We start from the raw sequence: 22,188 nt of genomic DNA, 5'->3' as shown, positions 1-22,188 counted from the left end.
ATCTTTAGGATGCAGTCCTGTCCCGAGTGAAAAGGCCAAGAATCTGGGAGTCTTGATGGATACGGAACTTAGCTTCATGGCCCAAGTGAACAGTACCATTTCCACATGCTCCTGGCTCATAATGATGTTTAAAAAAATCTTCCCTTTCATCCAGCGTTCAGCCAGGATCCAGGGAGCTCTGGCTCTGGTAATGGCCAGATTAGACAACTGCAATGCCCTGTACCTGGCTGCTAGTAAGGGCTTACAACATAAACTCCAGGTACTACAGAATGCACTGGCAAGACTCATTCTGGACATTCCCAAAAGACAATCAGCCAAAAAGGGACTAGAACACCTACACTGGCCTCCCCATTGAACAATGCATCAGTTTTAAAGCACTGTGTATGGTCCATAAGTCACTGCATGCCTCCTATCCTCTGAGACTGAAGACCTTTGTTCAAATGGTATTCCCCAGGACGACTACTTTGCTCCTCTCCTCAATTGCAACTTCTGGTACCAAGAAGAAGAAGTGGGGGGATAGGGCTTTCTCTGTGGCAGCATGTAACCTCTGGAATTCCCTACCCTTGGAACTTAGATCTATTCCTCTTCTGCTCCCGTTTAGAAAAGCCCTTAAGACCTGGCTGTCCTCAGGCAAACGGTGAGCTGAAGCTCCTCCATTCTTCTTCTGGACGATGTGTTATTTGCGGTCTTTCTCTAGCGACTTGATGCCCTCGGGTGATTGTTGCGCTATATAAATATCAAAATCAAATCAAACTTAGTTTCAGGTGATGATAAAAGTAGGCCCCCAACCTCTTAGTCCTAATCAATACCCTCACACAATGATCAATATTTTACAATTATATGGTTGATTACTAACAATGCAGTACTAGTCTACATCAACAGTGTATTGGAATGATCAACATTATTATAAGCAACCCAGAAGATAACATGCAAATGATGTCAAAGGTTAAGAAAGTCCCAATCACATTTCATCACACATGCCAAACTTATCAATCTACTCCCTAACCAATATATCTACAACGGTTTCAGCCATCCAACATAAGTTGCTCTATTAGCTCTATTATGCCAAGTGTATATAGTTTCCCTGCGTCAAGACCAGGATGGCGAAGCAAGGCGGTGCGGAGTGCGGTGCCCACAGGTCATGGTACAAGCAGCGACTCGGTGGCATCGGTCATCGTTGCCGGTGAGACAGGGTTGCAGTGCGACATGCATACGGCGCCTTCCATTGTGCCATCAGGACACAGAACCATCGAAGGGAGTCAGTTGCGTTTCCCTCTCTGTGGCTACTAAAACAGTGGTTCCAGAAGCGGTACCCAGAGGTTGGTGAAGTCTTTGCAGTCCCTGAGACTTCAGAACAGGAGGCACGCTCTACTTCAAGACCTTGGAGATACTCCGCACACAAAAAAGAAAGTCAAGTCCTTTCACTGCCCAAGGCAGAAGCAGCAACTTCAGGCCAACCCAACAAAGAAACAACACAGCAAAGGGGCAGTACTCCTCCTGGCAGCTCTTCCAGCTCTTCTTCTTAGCAGGTTACTTGATCCCAGCGAGAGCTAAAGTTCTGGGGTCTGGGCCCCAATATTTGTACTCAAAATCCCTTTGTTCTCTCATGCAGAAAGTGTATGTGCTTAGTTCAAACCAGTGCTGTCCTCTCTGGCCTGGCTTTCCAGCAGGAGGTGGAGACAGCATTGTTCAAGGCAGGCCAAGCCTATTCAGGTGCAAGGAATTTTCTTCCCACTCCTCTAAATGCAGCTCAGTTCTATTCAGCCCAGCCCAGCCCAGCCCAACTCTTCCAGGAAAGGCAGGACACATCTCGACCACCCCCCACCCCCAGTGGCTGTCTGATGAGAATGCACATCCCCAGCCCCTGTCACTCCAAAGGCAGTCAACCCACAAAGCCAGCAGAGGCACACAGGATGGCTAAGCAAGAAAAAGTGGTATTTTCAAAAACAGAACATTAAAATCATCTGTACTAAAAGATGCATTTTTACATTCTGAGTTCAGGCATACTAAACTCCATTTGCCTATCTTGTCCTAATGGGAAGTTATGCTTATAAGATCGTATAAGTAAAACTCCAATTCTATCCCATGGGACAGATAGCCTTGCAGTGATCAAAAACAATACACTGTTCTTAGCCACCAGGACATGTCACACAGACCAGTACATGTCTTAACCTACACAGCACCCTGCCCACAGGTGTACCTTGGGCCTACCTTAGGGGTGACTTATTTGTAAGGAAAGGGAAGGTTAGGGCCTGGCATAGTCAGAAAGCAAAAAGACAGGGGAAACACACCAAAAGATGCCAAATCAACACCGCCCTTTCACCGGTACATGATATACCTTTATGCATGGTGTGTTACAGAGCAAGTAAGGTGTCACACATTCTCAGCGCCTGCTTTGTTACAACAAAAAAATACTAATATTGCCCCTTGCTGAGAGATATAGAGGCTAATGCTACTTTCTCATCCTTCTTTCCAATATGGATCTTTGCGTGGCCGTCTGTCCTTGCAGCCACAGTTACGAAGCATGCACCAGAGAAGTGTAAATTTTTTATTCTATCTTGTAGTTTCAGAAAAGCATTGAGTTTCTGAACTGAAAACATGGTGATGGTAATCTGTTAGTAGTGCAAATCAAACAGAAAATAGTTTACATACACCTCTGCCCAGCAACTGAAGTAGAAAATGAAAAAGGTTTGGCGGGTAGGTCTCAAAAAGAGGCATGCCCAAAAAAGTGCAACTAGGAATCATTTTCAAGAGGTATGGTCTATGTAATTAAAGGAATGGCCTAAAACATCAATTGAAATCAAGTGCTTGACACAGCATCTCACCTAACCAGTATTTGGGTTCCTGTACATACTTTTTTTTAGTACATCCAGACATATAAAGCAACACTCACGCCTTTGCCAATTCTTGTTAGCACTGAATTTTAAAAATTCAAAAGGGCCCAGCAATGGACAACAATGTAGAGAAGAAGCTCGGTGGGTGGCTCATTTAGCTAACATATTTGCCTTAAGCACTCCCCCTGCCACATTCCCTATCAATACAGAGTCCACATGACAGGACATACTGTCTTTCTCACCCTGCGCAATGAGAAGAGCCTTGATGCTGTGCAGTCCTGGAAAGGCCCCAAGCCCTGATGGGGTCCCGATTTACTTTTTCCAGGACAATCTGGACCTGTGGGTCCCTCTACTAACGGATTTTTTAAATAACGTAGCCATAGTTACCCCCCCCCCCCCCCCCAATGGACAACTAGTGTAATCGTCCCAATTTACAAACAAGCATTTGCAATGCAATAGGTCTCGCAGTTGTTAGACTTTGAACCATTGGCATTGTAAATGGCAATGCCTTTTATTTATGTGTTGGTTTTTAAAACGTAAATAAAAGACATTGTCAATTACAATTCCAATAGGTTAAACTCTTGCAAATGCGAGACCTATTGCATTGCAAATGCTTGTTTAACTGATTAGTATAGCATAAAGCAAAGTACGTACATGTCGTGAATTACAATGGCGAAAAAACATGAATGAATGAATTGAAATTATAAAAACCACAAGTCCCATAATACCTCGCGTGAAATGAATCCCTCAGCGGGGGCCGAGTACTTTTAAATGTTGAACGAGCTGATTTGTCGGGGGTAGCTCTCACGCTTTCAGGCATATTAACATGGTCCGTCGGAGCCTTGCTTCCTGTGCGGGGGTGCGTGTGCCCCTCGAGAGGTAATTCTATCCCTTGCCCTTTGATCTGTGCCCTTGTCTACACTGTGAGTAGATGCTTTTTTTTTTACAAAACTTAAAGAAAACTCAACATATGTTTGTGAAAAGTTACAGTGCTGAGCATGAATGAATGACAATTGAGAGACTACGAATACCATGATGCAAATGAATCTAAAGGGGCTGGACCTGCCCAACCTGAAAAAGCGTGTGATCTGCAATTACTTTATATCAATTTCATTTCCTGTGTTGTCATTGGGACATCCTTCAGAGCATTACATTTAAATATAGCACCCAGAAGCGATCCAGTCTATACAGTGCTCTGTGAAACTAGAAGTTTGCACTTAATGCTAACAAAGCGCACAGGGAAATAAATAAAATGTCATGCAAACTCAACCTCAGCCTCAAGTACCTCTGGCGCTATTACCGGACTGGTGGTCTGAGCGCCTCTTAAGATTTGTGGGCGCTATGTGTGCGGTTGGGGGTCAGGGGTCTGGTTTCAAACACATAAGGGCAGCATTGTAAAGAACAGCAGTGACAAAGAGTGTCTGAACTGTTTTGTATGTTGAAAAATTGTCATGTGGCGCTCGTATCTATGCTGCCTGTCTGCCGTTTCAAAGCGCTTTGAGACACTGTAAACATGCAGGCAAGACAGGGCTCGGAGAATACAGCGTTAGTGTAATATGTATGCAGGGTAGAGCCCCCCCCCTGGGTTCAAAGTGTTCCAGCCAGCAGGATATATTCTGGTTGTCTATCTGTCCACCCCAGCTGTCAACGCGTATTTACAAAACAAGCTCCTGGCATTGGAGGGGGAGGGGAAATGCGGCTCGGGAGCAAATGGTAACGAGCGCGTGAATGGGAATAGCCGATGTCGTTTCCTGACAGTGCACACATATCACGCTTGTGAAACAGGCATAAGGCTGATCAGGGAGCTGATGTGGGACGATGGCGCGATTAAGAAGAACAAGACTGCACTGAAAGTGTAAGCGCAACGACGACGAGGCAGCGCTGGAGAGAAGTCACGGATGAGCAAGGCTGTGTTTGCGCGCGATTAAGGGAAAGGACAGCTGAAAATAATTTAAGACATTGCGCGGCCTGGCAGATGCCAGCTGTAAAGTAAAAAAAAGGTTTTTCTTTCGAATTCTTTTGTTTTGCATCAATCGGGGCACTGGAGGATTAGCTTTCAGCATGTTAAAGTAAAGGGACGAGGCCGCGATTAGGGGAATGGATGCACGCTTGTGAAACAGGCATAAGGCTGATCAGGGAGCTGATGTGGGACGATGGCGCGATTAAGAAGAACAAGACTGCACTGAAAGTGTAAGCGCAACGACGACGAGGCAGCGCTGGAGAGTGTCAGCTCCGATCGTCAACGCAGCACTTGAATGAATAAGGCATGCCTTTGAAGTGAAGCTCTTGGCGCGCTGGAGAAGCGTGAGCCTGGTGGGGGGCGGCGGGATGCCAGTGAGTGGGAGGGAACGGGCCAAGCGCGCGCTCGAGAATTCACGGATGAGCAAGGCTGTGTTTGCGCGCGATTAAGGGAAAGGACAGCTGAAAATAATTTAAGACATTGCAGCCAGCTGTAAAGTAAAAAAAAGGTTTTTCTTTCGAATTTTTTGTTTTGCATCAATTGGCGGAGTGAATGCGAGCGAGGAGGGAAGCCGGATGGGGGTGGGAGAGCCTGGGTAGTGAATTCGAGCGAGCGAGGAGGGAAGCCGGGTGGGGGTGGGAGAGCCTGGGGAGTGAATTCGAGCGAGCGAGGAGGGAAGCCGATTAAGAAGAACAAGACTGCACTGAAAGTGTAAGCGCAACGATGACGAGGCAGCGCTGGGGAGTGTCAGCTCCGATGCGGGAGAGCCAAGGCTTCTGGCGGGGGGAGAAAGGAGGGGCAGCAGAATGGGGAGGAGAAGTGTGGCAGGCAGATGTGCGGCCTGGTGAGGGGGCGGGAATGCGAGCCTGGTGGGGGCAGGCGGATTAGGGAGATGCTCGTGCTTGTGTGGTCACGTGACCCGCTTTGTGGCCACGTGACCTCACATGCACTGTGAAGAAACGCCAGTTGTTTCACTAGCCGATCAAGCACTATAATTCTCCCCCATTTCCCATTGCTTCGCAATGGAAAAGGACGTGACCTAAAAAGGGGAGAGGGCAAACCCAAAGAACTACAGCCCAATTTCCCTGTTGGACACCAAAGCAATGCTCATGGGTCGACTCCTCCGGTTTAGGCTGGAGGGGTGGGCTCAGGAGAAAAACATCTTAATTGAGGCGCAGTATGGGTTCCAGTGGGGAAAAGGCACAGTAGACCAGTGTTAGAACTTAGCATTAATAATAGACAAATACACCTGAGCAAAGGAAGGGAAAATCTACATGGCATTAATGGACTGCTCAGCAGCATTCGACTGTGTGGTCCACTCCAAGCTCTGGTTAATAATGAAGGAGATGGAGATTGAGCAAGCCATAATCAATTTTATTCAACAGCTATTTTCAAACGCCACAGCATCTGTCTGCTATGCCAAAATGGGGAATGCACCCGCTCATTCAAGATCGCCCCGTTTCTCTTCTCCATCTATACAAATGGTGTTGAGGACGCTCTCTTGGTGGCATTCCGGGACGTCCCTGTGTTTGACACACAGTTGTTATCCATACTGGCTTACACAGACGATGCGGTGTTGATTGCAAGAAAGGGGCTAGCCCTTCAATGCTTCATACCCACGTACATGGCTTACATGGATTCAATAGGCCTATAAGCCAACCTAACCAAATCCTTTGCCATTATAGCAGGGGCTGGCAAACGAGACAAATCCTCCTACCTCCATGCGGGTTCTGGAAGAACTGAAGTGGTAGACACCTTTCCCTAAGAATGGAGAGAAGTCTTGCAGCCATAAAACCATTTTCCAAGAAGCTGGGTGCCAGACCATTGATCCCCATAAAGAACATTTATCAGGCCAAGACAAAGTCCAAGGCAACATACAGGGCAGGTGTCTGGGGCTTGGCCCCGATAGACTAACTGCAAACCATAGAAAATAGTTTGTTTAAGTCCCTAGTGTCCCTACCGCCTTCCTGTTCCAACTACAACTTACACACTGAATTGGGCTTGCCTTATATCGAAGACGTAATTAGGGTAGCCCCGATCTTACTGTGGCTTTCCATTTGGAAGAGGGACACAGTGACCCGAACGCAAAAGGTAATAAGTAATTGCCTCAAACTGGAAAACTACAGGAGGATCGGATGGCTCAAATATGTTGAATCAAAGCTGACTGATGCTGGATTACCTGATTTTTTTTTTAAAGATCCAACAGCATGTAGTAAGGTTCTGAAACAAAAGCTAATTAACATGTTTATGTGGAGGGAAGAATACAGATGGCGGGAAAAGAATCAAGACAAACAGGCGGTTCTTGCTTATCACTTAAATCTGTCCGTAATAGAGGGTGGCTATTTTTATTTAGTAAATGTCAGTACAGCACAACATAAATGTATATTATTGAGATTCCGTATGAATTTGAAATCTTCGATGATAGCTCATCCGAAAAGAGTTTTTAGGGACTCAGATATAAGCTCATGTCCTTGTGACAACCTTTCCCTACGATCTGACCTGCATCTAGTTTTTTCTGTGGGCTCTATAAGAAAGAAAGGGCTGACTACATTGTCCCGATTGTAAAACTGTACACTTTTAAACAATATCGGGTCGTACTCTATTTTTTAAAATCTTTACCTTATCCTTTAGTCTGCTTCTGACTAGCGACGTTTTTATGGTCCTGTATGAAAATGAGGAAGCAGTTTGACAAAAAAAAAAAGTTTGCCAAAAAATGAGGAAGCAATGGGGCTGAATAATGTAGTGGTTTTTAACCTTTTACCTATTTTCTGACCTTCTACTCTGCTTATTGGTAACGTTTTTTTGGGCCTGTACAAAAAAAGAGGAAGCAGTGAGGCTGAAGAATGTAGTGGTTTTTAACCTTTTATCTATTTATTGATTTGATTTATTATGACATATCAGAGATAAAAATGAAATTGATATATCTGTATCATGTGTCTAATCTTGTACAATATACCTTAGTTGTCGTTTAGATTATCCCCGTTTTCAAGATTTGTTAAAAAAGTAATCTTAAAGACGTGATATGAAACACTAGATATGGAGTTTGTTAGATGAATTGTGATTTTAATATTGGTTTTTGTCATTTCCATCTGTGCTTTTATGATCATATTTATAGGATCGATTAAATAATTAACGTATCGTATCGAATTTTACTCAATATCAGATGATTAACAATAGTGACATTTTTGTGAATAATTAGACTTGAAAATGTTCGACTCCCTCAAAATACGAGACTGAATATTCAGAAGGTCTGTAGAAAGGGCGATCTTCTGAGCATCTCACACTCCTGTCCTCCCCATCACGAAAAACTTACACTGCCTAGTGGCTGGTATAAACACATGGAGGAAACTCGGGTTAAAAGTATTCATTACACAAGAATAATATCTATCCTGTCCGGAAAAAAAACAACAAAAACAAGCATTTGCAATGCAATAGGTCTCGCAGCATTCAAGTTTGAGTTATTGGCATTGTATATGACAATGTGTTGCATGAATTCTTTTCCAAACTCTGTATTGGCTGGTGGTGTTTGTGCCCGGTGAAAGCGTGCACTGACGGATGGTGGTGTTTGTGCCCGGTGAAAGCGTGCACGAACAACTTATGGCGTCTGTGCCTGGTGAAAGTGTGCACTGACGGCTGGTGGTGTTTGTGCCTGGTGAAAGGGTGCACTGGTGGCTGGTGGTGTTTGTGCCCGGTGAAAGCGTGCACTGACGGCTGTTGGTGTTTGTGCCTGGTGAAAGGGTGCACTGGCGGCTGTTGGTGTTTGTGCCCGGTGAAAGCGTGCACTGACGGCTGGTGGTGTTTGTGCCTGGTGAAAGCGTGCACTGATGACTTATGGTGTCTGTGCCTGTTGAAAGTGTGTACTGACGGCCGGTGGTGGGTATGCCTGATGAAACCATGTACTGATGGCTAGTGGTGTGTGTGTGCCTGTTGAAAGTGTGCACTGATGGCTGATGGTGTGTGTGCATGGTGGAAAAGCGTGCACTGACATGTTTAGAGGTAAAGTGCGCCATACTGCGATTGCTACAATAGTTAATTGTGGATGTGCTAACCATTGATGCGTGCACTGATGGCTGGTGGTGTGTGTGTGCTTGTAGAAAATGTGCACTGATGGCTAATGGTGTGTGTGCCTGGTGGAAGTGTGCACTGCCAGCTAGTGGCGTGTGTGCCCGGTGAAAGCGTGCATTGACGGCTGATGGGGTGTGCCTGGTGAAAGTGTGCACTGACGGTTGGTGGTGTGTGTGTGCGCCTGGTGAAAGCGTGCACCGACGTCTGGTTCTGTGTGCGTGTGGTGGAAGCGTGCATTGATCGCTGGTGTTGTTTAAATAGCAACATACTTGGGTCCAGCATATAGAGCACTCTTTTTAAACAGGCATTAAGAGTGAGACAGCACACAATGATCCAATGGTAATTACTAGTTGAAGGCAAATCGCATATAGAACATTAGGAACACTGCAATTCTTTACATTGATTCAGACGGTCCTTGCTGCATTCAGGACATTATCAAAAATCAGTCTGTTTCGTGAGAAGTAATACCTTACATCCTAAACAGCTGTTTTAACAGAATGTTCCCGACTTTAAAAAGAGAGATGACTAAAACATTGGCAGGGAGGCAGCATCCTGAATTTAGGTTGTATGAATGTTACTTTATTGTTTGACTGAAAGAAAAAAGCTCAACTATAATAAACTCCTAGCCAACGCTGCAACACCATTCTGCCAGCTAAGCAAGCCGAGTAAGAAGGGATGTGCGGACTTCACCCGAAGGTGTCAGAGCGAATTCACAATAGAAACAGAACTGATACATGAGAACATTACTAGTGAACAAAATACAAAGGCAAACGTTACATTACATGAGGCAAAAGTGACAATGATAACAAACCGTGCCTTACACAGTGTGTAAGGCACTTTTTGTTATCTTAGTCTAAGCCCGCCTGATTCTATGAAATGGCGGCGGGACGCGGGACAGGCCTTTATCCTTTTCTTTCACTTTCCGTTCCGCACTTCCGCCGCCGCGTATGCGCGTGCCGCGTGCGTGGGGGGCGTGGGCAGCAGGGCTGGCTGCTGCTGAGTGGTGGTGAGCAATGCCAGGCAGCCCCAGGGCACGCACAACATCATGTGGGCCAATAAGCAGTAAGCCCCTGTGCGTGGCATATGGGGCGCGGCAGGCGGCGCGCATAGCCAAAGAAGAAGACAAGAGAAGAACAACGAAAACTACGAACTTAACTGCCTTCCAAGTCCAAGACAAAGCAGCCAGGCGGCCAGGCCCGCCCACGCTGAGCTGCCCTGTCCGATTTCCGAATCCGAGTCCGAAGACCAAAGTAAGTCACTCAGAGTCTGTCACTCCGTCTCCGTCACCGACCGGCGGGGCAGGGCTGCTGCTGGCTGCCTGCCTCCAGGCCTGCTGCGTGCACTAATTAGTTGCTTTCCTGTCGCGCATTTGCCTGCTTCTTATTTATGTCCCAACTTGTCACTCGTGTTTGTCCCTCCTATAGAACATGCTTTCTCGCTTCTGTACTTCTTTGCTCCCGGGGCCGCACTCATTGTTGCTCTCTGTTCTTGCCTGTGTGCCGCTTCCCTCCATATTGGGTTCGCCCTTGCACTCAACCAGCCCCCCAACCCCTGTTGCTTCCTCGCCTGCTCCATTTGCCCTCGGCTGCTGCTGAAGCAAGCAAGCAGGCAAGCCTATATTATAATAGTTACAGTGCGCAACGCACGCCAGGGACGGATGGTAACGGGCCCCGGCCTATAAACATTAATTATGGTGCCGTGGTGCGCACGCCCTACCGGCCTGGCCTGAGCCTTTTTAAAATTAATTAAATAGTTGGTAGTGGTACGCACTGGAGCCGGGCCGGGTCTTCATAATTAAAATGGTGCACGGGAGTGGCGGCGCGCAGAGTAGTGCTATTTTTATTTTGTATAGTGGTCATTTTCCTGCAGTTTTGCTCTTTTAGACTACTGTAAATAAAATGCGCTTTTATCAGCCAACGTAACGGTGTTCAATGCATTGGTCTTGTAAAGATGAATAGCTAAAATACTAGATTGTTATTCCATCATGTTTTTAAATGTTCAGCATCACATGCTTACTTTCGTGAGCTTTCTATGTACTTATGACATATGCATCATCGTTATAGTTGCTTCAGTCAAGGAAAAAATGCGTGTCTCTGCATCAGATGTTTGGTGATTAGCAGCTGTCCTAAGCAGGTGTTACAAAAGGAACCTTACATTATTAATCTAGTATGTTTGCACTCCGGAATTTTTCAAGCTAGCTCAGTTGGTTGATGCACCTGTTACAATGATGCAACTGCAACCTAATGGCCACTAGTTTGGAATCAAAGCAAGTTCGGCTCAGCATTTCATCCTTCTCATGCTGAGAAGATGAGCACCATGCCTCGAAATTGTTTGAACACCTTCTGGGGCCTAATCCATTTTTAAAATAAAACGTGTTCTAGCATCACTTCGTAATGGACATACACAGGTGATATTCACGTGGCTCCTTGCTCGTAGTGGGGAGTAGAATCAGGCCAAGCCCCTCTCCTGTGATAACAAAAACAACACTCGCAGGCAACAAAATACACATAAATGAGAGAGCTGGACCAAAAGCAGCAGAGTGCGGATCATCCTTCTCTTGCTCTGTCAGGGTAAGCTGCTGTCTGCTGAGCTACAAATGGGATCACATCTGAAAAGAACCCACCCGAGAGAGGAAGTGTAAACAAACACAGCGCGGTGTAATTTAGATTGATTATTGCAGTGGATTCTCGTGGATCGAAGCGCTCTCTTGTAGTGGGCTCAGGTGCACCAATTATCCCTAGACACCTGCGACTGACCTCTGTCTTTTGGGGTCATGAGACGATGAGAGAGAGGCAATGTGACCTGTCATCACTCAAAGATCTCTAAGCAGTTGCAAGACCTGGCATCCTTGACGTGTTTTCCTCTGTCTTTTTGCTCTACCACCTGTATTTTTGATGTTATGCTGGACTTCTTTTTTGCTGTTTTATGTACTCCGTACACTTTACCACTGCTAATCAGTGCTCAAGTGCAAATGCTACTTCTGTCATTTTTAATTCTGCTGGGTTCTCCATAATTTGCATATTTGATTTACTGGTAAGTCCCTAGTAAAGTGCACTGTGTGTGCCCAAGGCCTGTAAATCAAATGCATCTAGTGCGCCTGCAGCAGTGATTGTGCCAACCATATAAGCACCCCTGTAAACGTGTCTCCAGCCTACCATTGCAGTGCCTTTGAGTACAGTTTTAAACTGCCAAGTCGACCTGGCAAGTGCAGTCTCTTGCCAGGCCCTAAGCCTCCCTTTTACTACATGTTGGACACCCCTAAGGTAGGCCCAAGACACTCCCAGGGGCAGGGTGCAGTGTATGTTAAAGGTGGGACATGTGTAGGTATGTATTACATGTCATGATAGTGAAATACTGCTAATTTCGTTCTTCACTATTGTCAGGACTAGCTCGCCAATAGGATATTATTGGAGCTGCCTTGTATGTTTGCTGACTGGGAACACATTTTAAACCTAGATTGAGGACAGATTCCTCATCCCTTGTCAATACTTTCGTGGATAAATTGACTACTGTCGATGGTGGGATTTCTATTATTTGTAAAAGTTTCTGCGCGCGGGGCGCTGTAGAGTGTGGGGCGCTGTAAAGTGCGGGGCGCTGCGTTGCACTGTAGAGTGCGGGACGCTGCGGTGCGCTGTAGAGTGCGGGGCGCTGTAGAGTGCGGGGCACTGCGGGGCGCTGTAGAGTGCGGGGCGCTGTAGAGTGCAGGGCGCTGTAGAGTGCGCTGTAGAGTGCGGGGCGCTGTAGAGTGCGGGGCGCTGTAGAGTGCGGGGCGCTGTAGAGTGCGGGGCGCTGTAGAGTGTGGGGCGCTGTAGAGTGCGTGGCGCTGTAGAGTGCGTGGCGCTGTAGAGTGCGGGGCGCTGCGGGGCGCTGTAGAGTGCATGGCGCTGCGGGGCGCTGAGAGCGTGGTGCGCTGTAGAGTGCGTGCGCTGTAGAGCGCAGGGCGCTGTAGAGTGCGGGGCGCTGTAGAGTATGGGGCGCTGCGGTGCGCTGTAGAGTGCGGTGAGCTGCGGGGCGCTGTAGAGTGCGGGGCGCTGTAGAGTGCGGGGCGCTGTAGAGTGCGGGGCGCTGTAGAGTGCAGGGCGCTGCGGGGCGCTGTAGAGTGCAGGGCGCTGCGGGGCGCTGTAGAGTGCAGGGCGCTGCGTGGCGCTGTGGAGTGCGTGGCGCTGTAGAATGCGGGGCGCTGTAGAGTGTGGGCGCTGTAGAGTGCGGGGCGCTGTAGAGTGCGGGGCGCAGTGCGTGGCGCTGTGGAGTGCGTGGCGCTGTAGAGTGCGTGGCGCTGTAGAGTGCGTGGCGCTGTAGAGTGCGTGGCGCTGTAGAGTGCGGGGCGCTGTAGAGTGCGGGGCGCTGTAGAGTGCGGGGCGCTGTAGAGTGCGGGGCGCTGTAGAGTGCGGGGCGCTGTAGAGTGCGGGGCGCTGTAGAGTGCGGGGCGCTGTAGAGTGCGGGGCGCTGTAGAGTGCGGGGCGCTGTAGAGTGCGGGGCGCTGTAGAGTGCGGGGCGCTGTAGAGTGTGGGGCGCTGTAGAGTGCGGGGCGCTGTAGAGTGCGCTGTAGAGTGCGGTGCGCTGTAGAGTGCGCTGTAGAGTGCGGTGCGCTGTAGAGTGCGGTGCGCTGTAGAGTGCGGGGCGCTGTAGAGTGCGGGGCGCTGTAGAGTGCGGGCGCTGTGGGGCGCTGTAGAGTGCAGGGCGCTGCAGAGCGTGGGGCGCTGCAGAGTGCGGGGCGCTGTAGAGTGCTGTAGAGTGCATTGCGCTGTAGAGCGCGTTGCGCTGTAGAGCGCGTTGCGCTGTAGAGTGCGGGGCGCTGTAGAGTATGGGGCGCTGCGGTGCGCTGTAGAGTGCGCTGCGGGCGCTGTAGAGTGCAGTGCGCTGTAGAGCACGGTGTAGAGTGCGGAGCGCTGTAGAGTGCGGAGCGCTGTAGAGTGCGGGGTGCTGTAGAGTGCGGGGTGCTGTAGAGTGCGGGGCGCTGTAGAGTGCGGGGCGCTGTAGAGTGCGGGGCGCTGTAGAGCGCTGTCGAGTGCGGGGCGCTGTAGAATGCGGGGCGCTGTCGAGTGCGAGGCGCTGTAGAGTGCGGGGCGCTGTAGAGTGCGGGGCGCTGTAGAGTGCGGGGCGCTGCGGGGCGCTGTAGAGTGCGGGGCGCTGTCGAGCCCGGGGCGCTGTAGAGTGCAGGGCGCTGCGGGGCGCTGTAGAGTGCGGGGCGCTGTAGAGTGCGGGGCGCTGTAGAGTGCGGGGCGCTGTAGAGTGCGGGGCGCTGTAGAGTGCGGGGCGCTGTAGAATGCGGGGCGCTGCGGGGCGCTGTAGAGTGCAGGGCGATGTAGAGTGCGGGGCGCTGTAGAGTGCTGTAGAGTGCGTTGCGCTGTAGAGTGTGTTGCGCTGTAGAGCGCGTTGCCCTGTAGAGTGCGGGGCGCTGTAGAGTATGGGGCGCTGTGGTGCGCTGTAGGCTGCGGTGCGGGCGCTGTAGAGTGCAGTGCGCTGCGGAGCGCTGTAGAGTGCGGAGCGCTGTAGAGTGCGGGGCGCTGTAGAGTGCGGGGCGCTGTAGAGTGCGGGGCGCTGTAGAGCGCTGTCGAGTGCGGGGCGCTGTAGAATGCGGGGCGCTGTAGAATGCGGGGCGCTGTAGAGTGCGGGGCGCTGTAGAGTGCGGGGCGCTGTAGAGTGCGGGGCGCTGTAGAGTGCGGGGCGCTGTAGAGCGCGGGGCGCTGTAGAGCGCGGGGCGCTGTCGAGCCCGGGGCGCTGTAGAGTGCAGGGCGCTGCGGGGCGCTGTAGAGCGCGGGGCGCTGTAGAGCGCGGGGCGCTGTAGAGTGCGGGGTGCTGTAGAGTGCTCCACTCTGCACTCTGAAGCTCCACTCTGAAGCTCAGCTCCACTCCGAAGCTCCACTCCGAATCTGCACTCTGAATCTGCACTCTGAATCTCCACTCTGAAGCTCCACTCTGAAGCTCCACTCTGAAGCTCCACTCTGAAGCTCCACTCTGAAGCTCCACTCTGAAGCTCCACTCTGAAGCTCCACTCTGAAGCTCCACTCTGAAGCTCCACTCTGAAGCTCCACTCTGAAGCTCCACTCTGAAGCTCCACTCTCCACTCTGAATCTCCACTCTGAATCTCCACTCTCCACTCTGAAGCTCCACTCTGAAGCTCCACTCTACTCTGAAGCTCCACTCTGAAGCTCCACTCTGCACTCTGAAGCTCCACTCTGAAGCTCCACTCTGCACTCTGAAGCTCCACTCTGAAGCTCCACTCTGCACTCTGAAGCTCCACTCTGCACTCTGAAGCTCCACTCTGAAGCTCCACTCTGCACTCTGAAGCTCCACTCTGAAGCTGCACTCTGAAGCTCCACTCTGAAGCTCCACTCTGAAGCTCCACTCTGAAGCTCCACTCTGAAGCTCCACTCTGAAGCTCCACTCTGAAGCTCCACTCTGAAGCTCCACTCTGAAGCTCCACTCTGAAGCTCCACTCTGAAGCTCCACTCTGAAGCTCCACTCTGAAGCTCCACTCTGCACTCTGAAGCTCCACTCTGAAGCTCCACTCTGCACTCTGAAGCTCCACTCTGAAGCTCCACTCTGAAGCTCCACTCTGAAGCTCCACTCTGAAGCTCCACTCTGAAGCTCCACTCTGAAGCTCCACTCTGAAGCTCCACTCTGCACTCTGAAGCTCCACTCTGAAGCTCCACTCTGCACTCTGAAGCTCCACTCTGAAGCTCCACTCTGCACTCTGAAGCTCCACTCTGAAGCTCCACTCTGCACTCTGAAGCTCCACTCTGAAGCTCCACTCTGCACTCTGAAGCTCCACTCTGAAGCTCCACTCTGAAGCTCCACTCTGAAGCTCCACTCTGAAGCTCCACTCTGAAGCTCCACTCTGAAGCTCCACTCTGAAGCTCCACTCCACTCTGAAGCTCCACTCTGAAGCTCCACTCCACTCTGAAGCTCCACTCTGAAGCTCCACTCTGAAGCTCCACTCTGAAGCTCCACTCTGAAGCTCCACTCTGAAGCTCCACTCTGAAGCTCCACTCTGAAGCTCCACTCTGAAGCTCCACTCTGAAGCTCCACTCTGAAGCTCCACTCCACTCTGAAGCTCCACTCTGAAGCTCCACTCTGAAGCTCCACTCTGAAGCTCCACTCTGAAGCTCCACTCTGCACTCTGAAGCTCCACTCTGCACTCTGAAGCTCCACTCTGAAGCTCCACTCTGCACTCTGAAGCTCCACTCTGAAGCTCCACTCCACTCTGAATCTGCACTCTGAAGCTCCACTCTGAAGCTCCACTCTGAAGCTCCACTCTGAAGCTCCACTCTGAAGCTCCACTCTGAAGCTCCACTCTGAAGCTCCACTCTGAAGCTCCACTCTGAAGCTCCACTCTGAAGCTCCACTCTGAAGCTCCACTCTCCACTCTGAAGCTCCACTCTGAAGCTCCACTCTGCACTCTGAAGCTCCACTCTGAAGCTCCACTCTGCACTCTGAAGCTCCACTCTGAAGCTCCACTCTGCACTCTGAAGCTCCACTCTGAAGCTCCACTCTGCACTCTGAAGCTCCGCTCTGAAGCTCCACTCTGAAGCTCCACTCTGAAGCTCCACTCTGAAGCTCCACTCTGAAGCTCCACTCTGAAGCTCCACTCTGAAGCTCCACTCTGAAGCTCCACTCTGAAGCTCCACTCTGAAGCTCCACTCTGCACTCTGAAGCTCCACTCTGAAGCTCCACTCTGAAGCTCCACTCTGAAGCTCCACTCTGAAGCTCCACTCTGAAGCTCCACTCTGAAGCTCCACTCTGAAGCTCCACTCTGAAGCTCCACTCTGAAGCTCCACTCTGAAGCTCCACTCTGAAGCTCCACTCTGAAGCTCCACTCTGAAGCTCCACTCTGAAGCTCCACTCTGAAGCTCCACTCTGAAGCTCCACTCTGAAGCTCCACTCTGAAGCTCCACTCTGAAGCTCCACTCTGAAGCTCCACTCTGAAGCTCCACTCTGAAGCTCCACTCTGCACTCTGAAGCTCCACTCTGAAGCTCCACTCTGAAGCTCCACTCTGAAGCTCCACTCTGAAGCTCCACTCTGAAGCTCCACTCTGAAGCTCCACTCGGAAGCTCCACTCGGAAGCTCCACTCGGAAGCTCCACTCGGAAGCTCCACTCTGAAGCTCCACTCTGAAGCTCCACTCGGAAGCTCCACTCGGAAGCTCCACTCGGAAGGGGCAAAGATCGGAGCATCACGGAACTAAAACAAATATAAACAAGGGCTGTGAGTTACTCTGCGCATGCGCGGGGGCAAGCCTGTTCATTCCAAGCCAGCCTCAGCCAGCCTCGGGAAAAACGAAAGTAATAAAAAAGCGAAACTGACACTGCCACTGCAGACAATGCTGCGCGCTCCCGAGGTGAAATCCGGCACTGAAAACGCTCGTAACACTTTGGTGTCCACTCTCCTAAAAACGGATCACATTAGTTGTCGAGCTGACAGCATTCATGCTTCGCATGAATGCTAACGTCAGCTCGACCTAAAAACTCACAACATCCTGGAAAAAGCAGACCCACTTGAGGCATGGGAGAGTAAGCAAAGCAGGTGAAATGTAAACAGGAACTAAATCGGTGACATGGATTACTTTAACGCGTTTTACATTAATTGTTTAGGAATCATTCCGTGTTATTTACCGTTAAGGTTAAGGTCATATACATAGGACTCAATAGGGGACCGGTTCTAATTACAACCGGTTCTCAGACTTGGAGGGACCCATCCCACTTAAAGCCCAGCCTTGTGGTTGCTTCTATGCCCACACGTGACCTTTCATCTTCCACTTCCTAGTTGCCCGCCCACATATACTATGTATAAGCCTTGCCGTTCATCCTGCTTCGTGTACCCCTATCCATGTGTGCTTAGCAACGACTCCTAGCCGCTCAGCTACCTCTAAAGATGCTTCCAACACTGACTTCCGAGCATGTCTGTCCATCTTCTCCTGAGTACCCCAGTCCCCTAACTGTGTTTGAAAACTTGCAACCTCGTCCCTTTTACCTTTCAACAGCTTCTCCTTCAGCTGGTTGAGATAGGAAGCTGATGTCGGTCCTTTGGGTTTAAAAATGGGGAAGAGACCACTCAAAGACAGCAACCGCGCTGCTTTACTGCAATGAACATCACCCATGCTGGAAGCGGCAGCCATAGAAACAGAGAGCTGCCTGTCTATTCACTTTCTTCCGATTTAGAGAGAATAGTCCGTTTTCTTTGTCAGTGTACACAGAATTATAGTCCCTCTTCTCTGTCTCTGCCCTTCACAGCTACACTACACTGTATCTCAGCGCACTCGCAAAATATGAGCACATCAGTTACTGGAGTAGAAACTTTCCTTTTAATGGTTAGTCGTTATTATGATTCGAGCTAAGATAAGTCAGCATGAAAAAATAAAATGGAAACTGCAAAGATACCTCATTTAGTCTACCGTGCCACTTCTGTCAACAAGCTTCATGTCAATAGCAGCCACCGATAAACGGCTGGGTATTATCACCTACTTAGGACGGCGAATCACCAGCCCAGACTCCCAGCATGCAACGATGTGTGGACTGAAAAATAACAGTGGGTAGAAATCACTCTCATGACAGCTGTTTAAGGGCATAAAACTGTTTGGGGACTGTGATCCTGAGCGCAATGGGGCCGGGGTCAGCGAATAAGTGGAAGAAGGCAGAGACTGGCTGGAAAAAAACAAGCATTTACAATGCAATAGGTCTCGCATTAGGAAAGTTTGAGCTATTGGTATTGTAAATGACAATTTTTAGGTTTCGCCTGGCCGAAGACTGCGCAGCTTTTCGGCGCAGGCGAAATCTAATGTTTACTATATGGGCTATAGGAACGTCCCCCGGCTCCCATTGGCTAGCTCCATAAATGGAGGCTAGCCATTGGAAGCCGGATCTGTCCGTCAAGGCCGGACCAGATTCGGGGGCGTTCCCGCGATTTTTTTCGCTCTCCGCCTCTGCGATGTCGTCATCGCGGCCGTGGGCGGGGTTTATTTTTTTTGTAGTCCGTTTGTTTTCTTCCCATTCCGCGGCCGACCGCCGGCCGAAGAAGTCCAGGTGAGTGCTTTTTTTGGTGCCGTTTGCCGTCCCCCCCCCTCCCGCTGTCCGTTCCTGCACCCGCTCCCGCTGTTCGTGTTCCCCCCACCCTCCCGCTGTCCGTGTGCCCGTAGGTTTAAATATTGCTTAAATGTTGCTTTCCCAGCATGTTTTGCTTCCCAGTTCTGCTTCCTGGAGGGGTGCCCGCAGCTGGTATGACGGGCATAGCTGCAAAACAGGCTGGCACTGCGCGCCCAATCACAGCGTGAACGGGCTGTGTGTGCGCTACGTGCCCGGCACTCGAGCTGTCGACGATCAGAGGGAGAGGCTGGCACAGGTCTTGATGAGGGGTGCCCGGACCCCGCGCCTCTGCCCAGGCCGGCATGGCCTGCGGCCATCAGCTTCTAGCTGCCTCTGTATGTTGTAATTTTCTTTAATAAAACTCATGTTTTGCATCCCCTTCCCGGGGATGCCCTGCAGTGTGTCACCTCAGGCGCTCTGTGCCCTCACTCCGACCCTACTACTTTAGCACTCTCTAGTCTATTTCTCCTCCTACCCTCTCACCCTCTCTCTCTATTCCTCACATATCTCTGTGACGCTTTTCATCTCCCCTTCTCTCGCCTGCATCCGCTTCTTTCCTGAACCCGTCACGTTTCTCTGCCGTACCGCGTCTAGCGCACAGACGCCCCTTATGCGGCCACGGCTGGCGCTGTGTCAGGAATAAGATAACATACATGTTTGTAGGTGGTCGCAGGGAGAGCAGCTCGAAGGTTCAAGGCCGGACTGGCCGTCCTGTGCCGGGCATCGGGCGTTCCCGGGGCCCCTGGAAGGGTGGGGGGCGCGCTTGTTACTGGGGGGTGGTTTTGTAGCACTGCAGCAGGTTTTAAAGCGCCGCAGAGTTCCTCGTAGATTCAACAGTTTCCAGGCAACAAGAAAAGTGTCAAGATAACTCCGTGATGAATGTTCCTGCTGGAGCGAGCAGAGTTTTGTCTCCTGGCAGCGTTGACTCCTCTAAGGTAGCACAGAGGGTTAATATCCCTGCTGCTAAGAGCCTGTACAATACAGACCACAGAGCAGTATTTGATGTGCACAGCTCAGTGGGTCACTGCTGTTGTCACAGAGGTCCTTTTGTTACTGTGCAGTACTTGTGTTATAATCGTAATATTGGTTACAAAAGTTGTTTTTTTCCCCCAGTGTTTTTATTATCCTAATTTTGATAAAAGGGGTTACTTGAGTAAAATGTATTCTTGTTGGTGTGTGTGTGTGAATGAATGCCTGTATATACCTGGATTTGTATAGTGCTGCTAATCGGACTAGAGGGTATCCAGGCGCTGTCCATAGGCACGAGGGGATTAAATGATTTGCCCAGAATCACAGGAAGTTGCGCCAAAAAGCCGAGACTCGAACCTGGATCACCCGTCTCCGAAGTCGGCAGCTCTGGCCGCTAGCCGCACCCTCTCCTGGTAAAGGCCACCCTAACCGCTCTGTTTCATTCTGAATGCTGAGGTTGTGATTTCCCCAGAACAAGCAGCAATGCCTGCCAGTCTGCATGGCAGGGGAGTCCTGTCCCCTTTGTCTTATTAACCTTTTCTACGGACTGATTTACACACGTTTGCGTCATTGTCTCTGTTGTTTGTGATGTAAAGTGCCTCGACACCCTACGCTGTCATGAAAGGCGCTATAATACAAATGAAATTCATGTGAGAGGGCTTATGGAGTGATGAGGGGCACTGTTAGAGGGTGACAGGGAGGGAACATTGAAGAGTCCCAACAAGGATTGTTGTATCCTGGTGCACTGTAAAGTATTACTATGCTTTAAAATCAAATACAATTGAATATTTAATAAAGAATGTGTAGTAGAATGCATCGTTTTTGCCATTATTTGCCCCAATTTTTGGGGGGGGTGGCAGAGCACCCTAAAACCCTTTGTAGTGGTCCGACTCGCTCGCTATGCACCATTTAGAGGCTGGTCTAACAAAATTTGCCAGGGCTACTTTGGGTTCCCAGTCCGGCCCATGTCATCATGCTCGCCGGGGAGGGGGGGGGTGGTGGGGCATGAAGAGGGGCATCACTGTCTGTCAGACTTTTATTTCGTGATGGGAGCTTTTTGGTTTCTTCGCAGCGCTATGAGATTTGTGGCTGTGGGTTCTCTGGTGTACAGAGGCTGCCAATGCATGTCTGGAAGGAGGTACATGTGTACTTTGGGGTTCCCTGTGCATGTCTTCCTTATTCGGGGGTAGGGGGGCATGGAAATGACAGTAATGGTATATTTAGGGTTGGATAGGGGTATTAGGCGGTATGGGAGTTTTTGGATTTAGGGGTGGGTATGGGTATCAGGTTGTGAAAGGGCTGGGCTCTGTGTGTGTTGGGGCTCTGTCTGTGTGGCTAGCTTTTTTTTTAGGTGGCTGTGTGTGGGTGGCTCTGTGTGTGGGTGGCTCTGTGTGGGTGGCTCTGTGTGTGTGTGTGGCTCTGTGTGTGTGCGTGTGGGTGCAAATGCAATAGGTCTCGCATTTTCGAGAGATTAAGCTATTGGCATTGTAAATGACAATGGCATTTATTTATCCGTTTTCAAAACCAACACATAAATACAAATTTTGTCATTTACAATGCCAATAGCTCTAACTTTTACAAAGGCGAAACCGTTGCATTGTAAATGCTTGTTTTATTTATGTGTTGGTTTTGAAAATAGCGAAATTAATAGCTTTGTCATTTACAATGCCAATAGGTTTAACTTTCGGAAATGTGACACCTATAGCATTTGTAATGCAATATGTGTTGATTTTACAAATAACAATGACTTAACTTTTTAAAATAATTAATACCTAAATAAAAGTTACTGTAATTTATAATGGCAATAGCTTAAACTTTTGTAAATAACTTTTGTGAAGATTATGTTCAGTGTATTTTATTGTGACGAAAATCCTAGAACAGCAGTGAAATATTAACATCTTTTTGTGACATTTGCAATAAAGCTTGAAACATTGAGAGAACATATTTGAACCAGTTGTTGAATGGTTGTACAGATTGATGCTTTGGTGGCGCTGAGTGATGTTGTGGTGGCGACGAGTGATGCTGTAGCGTTCAGTGATGCTGTGGTAGCGCATAGTGATGTTGTGGTGCCCCTGAGTGATGCTGTGGTGGTGCTGAGTGATGCTGTGGTGATGCTGTGGTGATGCGATAGATAGATAAGAGTGAGTGCGATAGATAGATAGATAGAGAGAGGGCGAAAGATAGATAGAGGGAGGGCGATAGATAGATAGGGGGAGGGCGATAGATAGATTGATAGATAGAGTGAGGGCGATAGATAGATTGATAGATAGAGTGAGGG

General features: G+C 49.5%; 1 protein-coding gene across 1 annotated transcript in view; it reads right to left on the bottom strand.

The window, feature by feature from the left end:
* TRUB1 (TruB pseudouridine synthase family member 1) overlaps window positions 1–18,007 on the bottom strand; it is a 282,642-nt gene extending 264,635 nt beyond the window's left edge. The window contains exon 1 of the mRNA XM_078641182.1: window positions 17,833–18,007. Coding sequence (XP_078497308.1) covers window positions 17,833–17,977 — 145 coding nt within the window. The 5' untranslated portion in view covers window positions 17,978–18,007. The remainder of the gene's footprint in view (window positions 1–17,832) is intronic.
* Between the last annotated feature and the right edge of the window lie 4,181 nt (window positions 18,008–22,188).

Source organism: Lissotriton helveticus, chromosome 5_1 (genome assembly GCF_964261635.1).
Source record: "Lissotriton helveticus chromosome 5_1, aLisHel1.1, whole genome shotgun sequence".
Classification (NCBI taxonomy): domain Eukaryota; kingdom Metazoa; phylum Chordata; class Amphibia; order Caudata; family Salamandridae; genus Lissotriton; species Lissotriton helveticus.
Note: the sequence above shows the minus strand (reverse complement) of the source record. Positions and strands in the feature narration are given on the sequence as shown.